Raw genomic sequence first — 12,249 nt, forward strand, 5'->3', positions numbered from 1 at the left:
TGTTAGCAATACAGGTTTGGTCATTCTCCATTAATATGAGTTACTCTTCCAGGTAAGGTGGGTCCGTTTTGAGGAAAGCGCATCAAACCTATTGATGGTGACATTCGTTGCAGAGGTGGGTAGAGAGGCGACGAGAATATCATCGGGCATGGGAGGTGAAGGATTGCAAATTAAGTTGTTCCAGATTACAGTAGCACGACAACTTCAATGAAACTTGGTTAGCATAGCATCGGAATAGCGAGTATGAATTTGATAGCGGAAATCATCACGTAAAGAATCAATGACGTGGGTCTCTTACAAAAGTAACCTATTGCAATAGGTTTTCCTTACGAAGTACATATGCATCAAAGTTATAAGGACATGATTAGAGGCCTAATTGGAAAAAATAAAAACCAGAGTGTTAACGAGATCGATCAACTTAAACGACTAGCAGGATTGCAAACAAAGAAATCCGCAGCTGAGTGCATTTACTATACCTCAGACATAGACCTTGTTTTTTAGAGAATGAGTTCAGCACATATTTTACTAAGAGAGAAAGGAAAAATTCGGTAGTACAAGGTTTAAATTTGCGCATGCGTCTCGTGTCTAAGGTTTGATATATAAATAAACTTGTATAACAAGTATGCTACTGATGCAAACTTGATTTTCCGTGGCCATTCACGAAACAGGTACGACAAAGTTAAGGACTGGACTCATCGTTGGTTAGTGTTCGTAGCATCGTTGAGACAATGTTTTAGCACGACAAGGAACCTTCTGGAAGCAAACTGATGGCTAATACTTAGTAACTTGTGGCTGCGAACGGCTGAACCATCCAAATCTGCACGCAAAGCTTATTCTAACCGAAAGAGATTTGATTTCAGTTTATTAGGACGGCCATGATTAGCACCAGGAAAAGCAAGGAAATGCGCTTTGCTAGCGGCCAAGCCGAGGTGACATCATTCTTCTTATCCCTTGCAACAAACAGACAGAAATGACGACTTACCCAAAAGGAGCATCGTCAGAGACATACTACCTGTGTTTGTGATAGAATAAGATTGCTCTTTTTTTTACAAGGGATAAGATTGCTCTTTTTCTTTTTACAAGGGATAAGATTGCTCTTGACGTCAAAGGGGAGAGGGAGGATTAGGTCCATGATGAAGCAGCCATCTGGCAGCTTGTTGGCATCCCAGTTGCAGATCCATTGGCAGCCATCTGGGAGGATTAGGTAGATCCATTGCTGATTCACCACCCTGGATGAGCCTTTGTTAGGTGGTCAGGTGGCGGCTTTAATGTTCAGCCATCAATGGTGATTTTTCTTCAGCAAGTTCTCATGATGGATCACATATTTTTCTCAGTAGGTGGGGAGGCGATATCAACGAGAAAGTTGACATAATCGGCAGCCACCAGTCATCAGGATTCAGCTCAAGCAACCCCAATACTGCTTAATCATCTTCCACTGCAGTGTTGAAGATGAAACTAGGGAAGACGGTTGTGATGTCCCTGAATTTTTGAGGGGTAAGAAATCAGTAAACAATACTAGAGCCCTGGCTTGTATTTATGGATCTCTTTTGCTGTACTACTTTGCAGATAAGATTTTGCATGGATTCCAAACATTAGCATGTTTGACAAAACATCATGATATACCTACTTTTCCATAAAGATCACAAGAACAGATGCAAACCTTAGATAGGGCAGTGTCATGTTCTTTAACAGGTTTGGGTGGCGTAATACAAATTCTTTCCATTCTTCTTGATTTATTTTTCCATCCCTATCGGCATCAGCATCTTCAAATGTCTGGGAAAATACATCCAAAGTTACATTCATGCAATAGCAGTAAAGAAATAACAAAATTTCCAGTTGATTATTGCCTACCTTATCTATAATGGCCTCGAGAAGGTCATCTGATAAGTCCACATAAGATTCCAACAAAATAGCAATGACCATTTGCTTAACCTATAAAAAAAAGCCATGCTGATCTGTCATCTTAGTGGCAAAATACTAGACAAGAAACCGCATCCAAGATACCAATATATACAGAGAAAACTTTGTTAACTAACCTCCTCACGCTCAATAAAACCAGTTTGCCTCAAGTCATACAACCTAAATGCAACTGAAATAATCCAGAAAGATAGATCTCAACATAAAAATAGATAAATACATGAATATAGAGAAAACAGTTCCTGCGAGTAGCTTACATACATTTGATCTTATCTTCCATAGGTGCCAACGGATGGAAGACACTAAGAGCATGAATGAACTCATCAAACTCTATTACACCATTTTTCTTCTCATCAAACAAATCAAAAACCTGTATCACGGGGACAATCTTAGTTTCATGTCATTATTTAAGGAGGCCCCATGCAATGTAAAATGTTTTGAGGATAATCAGGAGAAAATAGAGTATGATATGGTAAATATATCAAGAATTTAAAAACATTTTGAAAAGAGCAAAGTAAAGTAAGGACTCACCCTATCAAGAAAAAGATTCTGGCCACTTGGAGTTTTGAACAAAGCGAGCTGGAGCTCTTCCTGAGGAACGATTCAACAGAGGAACAGTTACGAAAAATATTTTATGACCACTCCAGGTTTTTTTTTTGTTGTTGTTCAGAAATCGTTCTAATTGTATGCGAAGACAAAGGGCGTTCCAATTTTGTTCACTACTCTATGTATTCTCTTATTCAACTATTGTTCATCCCAACGTGTCATTGCACACGCATAAGAGATGCTTCTGAGAGGCCTGAATACTATTTAGCTGACTTTGACTTACATCAGTCAAAAAATTAACACAAAGAATCACTACAGTACCAGCTTAACTAAAAATATTGGTGATTCAATGTTTCACCAATTAAAACACAACCTTGGGATGGCAGAGGAAGGAACATGCCAACCAAGCCTACTGTGGTGTTGGTATTATCCTTAGGCCAAATGAAACACGCAACATGGGGAAATTCAGGCAATCGATCCTATGGGCTGTCAAACAAAATTTTATAATGCTCTCATGTGTGCCTGTCGCATGACAGTGTCAATCAACTCCAAAACAAGAACATGACAATGTCTAACTAATCCAGCCCTATGGAAATCATCCAACTCATTGCGTGCGGTGCAATAATTCGAGGTAGATCTATGTACTAAGTTGCACATCGTTGTCGATGACCAAATACTATTCAATTATGCAGGGATGACAGAGTGGCAATGTCCCTGCTCATAAGAATACCCATTTCTTTTACCTTTAAATCCAATCGTCCATGGCCAAAGACAAAAAAGTCCTTTAGATCGAAGTACTGCGAGGAGTGTTTCATTCAAAGAAACGACGGAAAGAAATTGATGTCCAAATTAACCAAATCCCGTTATGAAGGCAAGGGCATGCATAGAGATGCAGGAATTCAAGAGGGATTTTGTTGGATGCACCTTGTGGATGAGGCCGTCGTCGATGATGGAGCAGCTGATCTTCTTGTAGAGCTCGAAGAGGGCCTCCACCTCGTTCACCGAGACTTCGTTCAATCCAATGCGCGCAAGAGGGCGTCAGATCGAACGGCATTGCGAGAAAATGGCGGACGAACCAGCCAGCCATGAGTTAGGGGGAAAAGATAGGATTATTACAGCATCGGGACTCGTCGGCGAGGTGCGCAAGCTGATGGAGGTCGGGGGGGGTCCAGCCGTCCCGGCGTAGGAAGGGTCGGTAGTGGCGGTGGCGGTGGTAGTGGCTCCTTTTCTTCTCGGCGGCGACGAAGGTGGCGCCGGAGGAGGAAGGGCCGGTGCCGTAGCGGCGCGCGCACGAGGAGTCGGAGCCGGGCCGGAGGTCGGCGAGGCAGTCCGTGAGCGCGAAGAAGACGGCCTCGGCGATGGCGACGAAGGGGAAGAAGACCGCGCAGAGGCGCTCCCCCAGCGACAGAGAGCTCGCCGACTGCTGCTGACGCGCCGGCCCACCGCCGGAACCAAGAAACCCAAGATCAATCAAGAGAAGCAGAATTGTACTCAGAGAAACAATTGCAACCAGTACCCACCATGTCGGAGGAGGAGAATCGGAAGCCGAAGCGCGGGTCCATCGCGAATAGGCGCCCGTGGTTCGCTCGCCGCGGATCGGATGAACTGGAAAGCATGCAGCGTCTGTGCCGCCCCGGTAGCCCGTGCCAATCGTGCATCTCTTTAAGGCGCATTTACCGGTTGAGGGGGTGTTTGATAAAAGTTAGGAGAGGTCTCAGATATTCGAACACTAATTAGGAGGTGATTAAACATAAGTTAATTATAAAACTAACTGCAGAACCTCTATACTTATTCGCGACACGAATCTATTAAGCTTAATTAATCCATCATTAGCAATGGTTACGGTAGCACCACATTGTTAAATCATGAATTAATTAGGCTTAATAGATTCGTCTCGCAAATTAGACTCCATCTGTGTAATTAGTTTTGTAATTAGATTATATTTAATACTTCTAATTAGTTTCTAAACATCCGATGTGACATGTTCTAAAATTTATGATGTCGTATCCAAACAGACCCTAAACAAAAACCGTTGGGTAGGAGATAAGGGGACCGGATTCATCAATAATTCAATACTGAAGTTGTGGACAGGGCGGCCATTTTCGGTGCCGTCAGATCGAAATCCAGCCGCGGCAGATGGATCTTTTCACGAAACAATTAGGCAAAGTTTAAAAGTGATTTAGCAGCTGTGCCTCATCTATTATCAAATACGCACCAACCTATATATCACTCTATTTTCTTGTCAAATCATAGCAAACATACACGTGCATGTAACCCTAACATATGAGTACCTTCAAAATGCTGAAATGTCAAATCTTAAGATAGATGAAGTGCATGTAACCCTAACATATAAGTACCTTCAAAATGCTGAAATGTCAAATCTTAAGATAGATGAAGTCATTCAACGTTCCAGTCACATGGCATCTCGTCTAGCATTAAAAGTATAGCATTGATAATTAATAAATTCATGAAAAAATAAGTAGCCACACCAAGTCGAGGACTCGAATGTGTATGGGTAGGTTCTATCACAAGAAACCTAACCAGTTTTCACATCTCTCTCACCATTTTTCATTTCAAGCATGGTCTCGAATCAACTCTATTCCTGTGAGCATCTTCGAGAGATTGAGTCGGCTGATTCAAGAGACTAAGCCGGCTGATCCAAGACTATGAGAAATCTAACCAGTTTCTACATCTCTCACCATTGTTTGTCTCAAGTGCTGTGTCCATTGTTTTGTTGGGCAGAAGAAAACAGTAAAAAAGTATAAGCTACACCACCGGTAGGTAGTTGGAGCAGCACATGCACTTGATGATGCGCATGTCCTCTCCATCGCTACGAAAGAGTATTTTATTTAGCTGGATGCCGCATGATTCGATCTTTCTTTGAAGTTTGATTTTGGTTCTGCAGATAGCAGTCCATCTCCACTATGTGCTATATTCGGTTCTTTTTCCTACGATTAGATTCAACCTTGAGCGGGTCCTACGAGAAAGGTTCGGTACTTCCGTGGATTGAGGTGTTCCCGTACTCCTAACCCGCTAATGCACTCTAGATATACATCGAAAATTTATCCAAAAATATGAATAGATGTATCTTATCATCTTTTATTATCATGTAAAAATTGAGGATAAGCAAAATTTTATGCAGGAAGAAATGAAAAAGAGAAATCAGTCAATGAATAGTTGCGAGCGTAATTGTTTATTTCTTAACCTGCGCCGTTACTATTCATGCTCCGATTTCTCTTTTTTTATTTTCCAATGCACAACTTTTTATTTATCTTGATGATAGTAGAAGATGACAAGATAAATTTATTCGTATTTTAGATCAATTTTTATGTATCTTTAGGGGGGGGCATCCGCGAGTCGGTAGCATGGGAGCGTCCCAACCCGCCTGAACTTCTCTCCTGCCCTTCTCCTCTTGTCCACCTATTATATCAACATTAAAAAACCAAATCTACAAACTGTTCGAACTCAATCGCCTTGCTAATGAACTCCCGCACTAATCCCAAATTAAAGAAAAAAAATCCAATGGCGACCCCAAATAGCTGCGAAGGCACAGAACCGATTTCTTATGAGCCTCAAGGTTTCTTTCTGTAATCCCATCATCAATGGATGGGCAACAATACTAGTGTAGTGTATTCTTTTTTATGTAATAATCCATATCAATATATCATCAATGGACGAGCAGCAATACTATGTATTCTTTGGCTCAGGCCTTTGACTGCGATGCGAATGCGATCGCTTTCAGACTAGATAAAACCAAGAAACCCGAGATCATCAACGGGGAGAAGCAGAATTGGGATACGAGTAGGAAAGAACTGCAACCGCTAACCCACCATGTCCTCGGAGGAGAATCGGAAGCCGGAAGCTCGAGTCCATGGAGAACGGGCGCCCGTGGTAGCTCAGTAGCTCTGCTCCCCGCCGAACGGATGAAATGGAAAGCCTGCGGCGTTGGTGGCTCGTGCCGATCGTGCGCCGCTTTAAGGGCACACTGGCCGGTTAAACAAAGCCGGTGGCGACGGCATGCAGGAGAGAAAGGGGATCGGGTTTCTGATCGCCGTCGAGCTTTCTTTCGTTAGTCCATCATCAGTGGACGAGCAATGATGCTAGTGTGTTTTTTTAGTGCTAACGAACGAACTTGATGCGGTTTATATATAGGCAGAGGACGAGCCGAGTTCTTGGTGGCCTGGCAGTGGCTGTTCCCCTTGTTGGGGATCGGCTTGGATTGGCCTGGGGGCCTGGGATGCGTTCGTTTTCACGCGAGGTCGTTCCCTCCTCCCACCCGTCACCCCGTGTCCCCGTGCATTATTCAGGGGTTTTAGCGCGATCCATCTGACTCGCGCATCCCACCCGTCCAGCACTGGCTTTGTGAACGCGGAAGACATCGGAAAATCAAATACAGGGTTACGCTCTGCCTGGTGGAGGAAGATACTGTTGTCCTTCTTTAAGCTCAGCAGTCGATGGCATGAGCAGCTGGACGGCGCCTCCACACGGGAGAATTGTTCAAAAATTGTTCACACTTTCTCACGAGTTTATTTAAAAAAAATAGATTGACCTGGGAGGAGCTATGCGGTTTTCATGGAGAAGAAATAGGCACCCAAATTCGAGTCAGAGAGGACTCAAATTCGAGCCAGAAAGAGTGCACGACCACATCTTTTTCACTCTAGCCAATTGAGCTAGGCTCGCTTCCTTCACGTGTTTATTTTAGAATTTTGAAATAAAACATATAGTGCCTCCTCAATAAATAAATAAAACACGCAGTGTCATTTGTAGACAAATCCACATACTTTCGATTAACTTTCGAAAACTAAATCACCATGACGGCCTGAGCTTGTGCCTCCCTTTGGTCGACCCTTCGGAGGACCAGGTCTCTGACCCGAAAGGCGCGACCTCGTACGCTCCTGATGTGGTACCGTCGGAGGGCTTGTTGGTACTTGGCTGATTGGGGGAGCGCCACGTCTCACGCTTCGTCGAGCTGGTCGAGCGCGTTCTGGCGAACTGTCGGTGTTTTATACCCGGCAACCTACTAAGGGGTATCCCGATGTAGTAGATTGGTTGGTAGAGAATCGTCGGACCTAGAACTTGAAGGTAAAAGTGAGGACATAAGGTACGGATTTATACAAGTTCGGGCCACCAGAGTAGTGTAATACCCTACGTCCTGTTTTGGGTGTTGTATATTGCGTTCTGCGCTTGGGTGTTGTGTAGCCTGATTGTTGGCTATTGATGATGGTTCTGAACTGTTGATCTAGGTACCCCTGCCCTCCTTTATATACTCCAGGAGCAGGATTACTAGTCAGTTATAAGGAGTAGTCCTAGTAGGATTACATAATATAAGTCCTAGTAGGACTACAGAGAAATCCTAGTAGGAGTCTGTCTTCTTCCTTTCTTGCAGGTACTGGAGATCTATCCCCAACAAGCCCCCGAACGCTTCATAATCGAGTGTAGTAGCCTTCGAATACTTTTCAGATCTTTTCCGAGTAGTTTTGGTACTCTTCGAGTACTTTGTCTGGCTGAATCTTCAAAGTTCCTCAAAGCTACCATGAGGCTATGGTGTGCTCAAGTCCTGATAGTTTTGATTTCGTAATCTTCATCTTTGGAGTGTGATATGGAGGGTGGCCGAAGTCGCACTTCATATGGAGTAGCCCCCGAGCCTTAGGTTGAATCGAAAAATCAGGCTGAGGGTCAATAAAACCTTCAATCTTCTTTCTTTATCTTGAAAAAATCAACTTGGGTGTAGCTTATTAGCCCTCGAGCCTTAAAATGATTAAATAATCAATCCAAGGGTCTAGCGAGCTTTAGTCTTCACGCCAGTCATCATTCGAGTAATTTAGTGGCGTCCAGCCCCCGAGCTTATGCGCTAGGTGAGCTCTAGGAGCCACGATGAGTAGTTATTGGCGCTTAACCCCCAAGCTTGGAAGCTAGCTGAGCCACTGGAGGTATTCCGAGTAGTAATGGGCGCTTAGCCCCTAAGCCTGGGAGCTAGCAAAGCCATTATAGGTACGCTGAGCATCCTGGAGAGTCATCACCGAAACTTGACCTGAAAAAAGAAATGCATACATTATGTAGCATATTTGTAGAATTTGGAACTACTGAAATTTATTCAGTGATGAATATAATGTAAATGTTGTATGTCATGCTCTTGTTTCGGCCATATTTCTCCTGAGTAGTTAGCCTATTACGTTTAGGCTCTCAGTCCCTGTTTAGCCATTGCCATTGCGTGTGAGATCTTTATCTCGTGTAATACCCTACGTTCTGTTTTGGGTGTTGTATATTGTGCCCTACGCTTGGGTGTTGTGTAGCTTGATTGTTGGCTATTGATGATGGTTCTGAGCTGCTGATCTAGGTACCCCTACCCTCCTTTATATACTCCGGGGGCAGGATTACTAGTCGGTTACAAGGAGTCCTATTAGGATTACATGGTATAAATCCTAGTAGGATGACAGAGGAATCCTAGTAGGAGTCCGTCTTCTTCCTTCCTTGCGGGTACTGGGGATCTATCCCTCACACGGATGTCTTCCGACCTCGCCTCGTCATACACCTTGACACAGGGCGCCCCGTAGTCTAGGTCGGTGGGTAGGACGGCCTCCGCGTTGTATACCATGAAGAAAGGAGTGAAGCCCGTGGACCTGTTCGAGGTCATCCTTAGGCTCCAGAGCACCGCGGGCACCTCGCCTGCCTATCGCCCCGCGAACTTCTTGAGCCCGTCAAAGATGCGAGGCTTGAGGCCCTGTAGGACCATACCATTAGCCCGCTCGACCTGCCCGTTGGTGCGTGGATAGGCCACGGAGGCCCAGTCGACCCAAATGTGGTAGTCACCATAGAAGCGCAGGAATTTTCTTCCCATGAACTGCGTGCTGTTATCGGTGATGATGGAGTTCGGGACCCTAAATCTGTAGACGATGTTGAGAAAGAACTCGGCCGCGACTGTCAACGTGACCTTGGTTACAGGCTTCACCTCGATCCACTTGGTGAACTTGTTCACCACCACGAGAAGGTGTGTGTAGCCCCCAAGCGCTCTTCTAAAGGGCCCGACCAGGTCAAAGCCCCACACTACAAAGGGCCATGTGATCGGGATGGTCTGCAGCTCTTGAGTCGGCACGTGCGTTTGTCGTGTGTAGTACTGGCACCCCTCATAGGAGCGAACGATCTGTTGAGCATCCGCCACCACTGTGGGCCAGTAGAAACCATGTCAGAATGCCTTGCCGACCAGTGACGTCCGGGACGCGTGGTGACCGCAGATGCCGACGTGGATCTCCAGGAGCAGCTCCTGCCCCTGATCAGTGGGAAAGCACTTCTGGAGGATGCCCGATGGGCTACACTTGTAGAGCTCCTCCCCGACGACCATGAAGGCCTCCGCACGCCTAGCGAGGTGGCACGCCTCAGTGGCGCTGGTAGGAAGGGTGTCCCGCAGGAGGTAGTCGAGGAAGGGCGTGGTCTAGCTTGGCTTGAGTGTCGTGACCTCAAGGTTGAGGGTGCCCTGCTTGGCCACCGCGAGTGGCTCTGATGTTGGGTCAGGGTTGGCTGCATCGGACGCAGGGGTAGGCACCTTGGCAAACTTGATCAACGGCTCATGGGCATTGTTGATGAAGACACCTGGCAGGGCTTGCTCGCGGCTGGACACGAGCTTCACTAGGAAAATCGGCGGTGAGGTTTGTTGGGATACGAGGTAGGCTACGCTAGCGTAAATCAAAATTTCTACCGCGTATAACCAGGAAGAACTGCCGTATAAGGATCACGGGATTACCACTCGACGCACTACTGGTGCGGAAGATGTAGATATGCGTCGGTGCAGTGAAGACGATCACGTAGTCGTACGTAGTCGATCAACGTCCAGCAGCTCCTCAGCAGCTCGTCCACGTGCACAGCAAGATCGCCTCCGGTGCCGCGGCTCGTCGGCGGCTCGTCGATGGCTCGTCCAAGTGCTGCAGGCGCAACACCTCCAAGGTATCCACACGTGCAGGGAGGAAGCGTCGCAAGCCGGACTGCTAGATCCGCGAGTTGCAACAGGCGAGGGCGTGGGAGGCGCGGCAAGTGTGTTCAGCCAAAAGGTGTAAAACCCTAGGGCGCCCCCACCCCTCTATTTATAGCGGTTCCTGATGGGCCTCTGGATCCGAGGCCCATTAGTACTCCTAAAACCTAATCCAACTCGGATCAGATCCGAATTGGGCTTCCAGCCCCTTAAGTGTGTGACCCTATGGGTTCGGATACGTATAGACATGGCCCGAGTACTCCTACTCGGCCCAATAGTCGGTAGCGGCCTCTAGCAAGACGTGCCAACTCCTGTACGCATACGAAGATCATATCAGACGAACCATCACAACATAATATACATGCTATTCCCTTTGCCTCACGATATTTGGTCCAGCTTCAAGCCGACCGCTCTTTCTCGATCCTGTGATTCGGAATCCCTTTGTAGGTTAACTCTTAACCGTACGTAGCATGGCCATGCATTTTCTGATCCGATCACTCGAGGGGCCCAGAGATATCACTCTCAATCAGAGAGGGGCAAATCCCATCTTGATTGACCATGTCTCATAGCATGCTTCTTGACAAACCCGAAAGCTACCTTTATAACTACCCTATTACGGCGTAGCGTTTGATAGCCCCTAAGTAGGTCGATCCACATCTAGAATACATGCGACAATCTCAGGTCTAAGGACAAAGCGTATATGTTGTTTAAAGAGGGAACTACTTCTCATGTTGGGTCAGTCCTAACACATGTCTCAACATGTGTCCACATTATTAGTTCAACATCTCCATGTCCATGACTTGTGAAACATAGTCATCAACTAATACATGTGCTAGTCTAATATTCATGTGTGTCCTCACATGAACTCCGACTAGGGACAACTTTAGAATAACCATACAAGTAAAGAGTTTCACATACAATTCACATAATTGCAAATCAATTCAAGTAGCCTTTAATGGATATTCAATGAACACAATATACAAATCATGGATACAAATGGAATATCATCATCTCTATGATTGCCTCTAGGGCATACCTCCAACAAGGTTGTCACGCCTGATGACGTGGTAGAGCTCAAGACCATCGAACCTCTCTTCAAGCTTTTGCACCTCGTAACAGTAGGAGACCATCTTTTCATCGCAACACAAGGCCTCTTTCATGACCTAGCCAACGACTAGCTCCGAGTCGCCCCTGATATAGAGGTGGCAAGCGCCCACCTCGGAGGCGATCTTGAGGCCGTGGATGAGGGCCTCATATGCCACCATGTTGTTGAAGGTAGGAAAGTGGAGGCAGTCCTCTTTTGGGGAGGTGTGCACAACGCCATCCTCCATGCCTGCTGCCATGACCGACCCGTCAAAGTACATTGCCGGTACTCATGACTGGTCGGGGGTGGGAGGGGGGGTCTGGGTCTCAGTCCGTTCTGCGATGAAGTCGGCGAAGACCTGCGACTTGATCGCAGTCCTTGGCACGTAGTTGATCTGGTAGCCCATGAGCAGCATTGCCTATTTGGCTACGCGACCAGAAGCTTTGCGGTTCTGGATGATCTCCCCGAGCAGTGCTGACATTACCATCATGATCGGGTAGCTCTCAAAGTAGTGGAGAAGCTTGCGCTTCAAGATCAGGATGGCATAAATCATCTTTTGGATTTGAGGGTAGCGTACCTTGGTGTCAGACAGTACTCCGCTGATGAACTACACCGGCCTCTGCACTCCACGACTCCTCGCGCTCCACGACGAGCATCGCGCTGACCACTTGAGTGGTCGCGGCGATTTAGAGTAGCAGGGGCTCTTCCGGGGTCGGTGAGACCAAGGTCGCGGGGTGGC

At 46.3% G+C, this 12,249-nt stretch overlaps 1 protein-coding gene across 3 annotated transcripts; it reads right to left on the minus strand.

Annotated features, from left to right (window-relative positions):
- Window positions 1–891: 891 nt before the first annotated feature.
- Window positions 892–4,113, minus strand: LOC101767340 (calcineurin B-like protein 9). 3 transcript variants are annotated; one of them, XM_012845825.2, is made up of 9 exons: window positions 3,984–4,113; window positions 3,580–3,883; window positions 3,388–3,470; window positions 2,449–2,508; window positions 2,179–2,287; window positions 2,037–2,089; window positions 1,852–1,932; window positions 1,661–1,773; window positions 892–1,479 (listed from the first exon to the last, which is right to left on the minus strand). In XM_012845825.2, the coding sequence occupies exons 1-9, from the start codon at window positions 4,077–4,079 to the stop codon at window positions 1,422–1,424; spliced, it is 957 nt and encodes a 318-aa protein (XP_012701279.1). In that variant the 5' UTR covers window positions 4,080–4,113; the 3' UTR covers window positions 892–1,421. The 3 variants fall into 3 exon arrangements, with proteins under 3 accessions (XP_012701279.1, XP_004969427.1, XP_004969426.1); XM_004969370.2 differs by having other exon boundaries at window positions 3,580–3,886; XM_004969369.2 differs by having other exon boundaries at window positions 3,580–3,889.
- Window positions 4,114–12,249: the final 8,136 nt, after the last annotated feature.

This window comes from Setaria italica, chromosome V (assembly GCF_000263155.2).
Source record: "Setaria italica strain Yugu1 chromosome V, Setaria_italica_v2.0, whole genome shotgun sequence".
Classification (NCBI taxonomy): Eukaryota; Viridiplantae; Streptophyta; class Magnoliopsida; order Poales; family Poaceae; genus Setaria; species Setaria italica.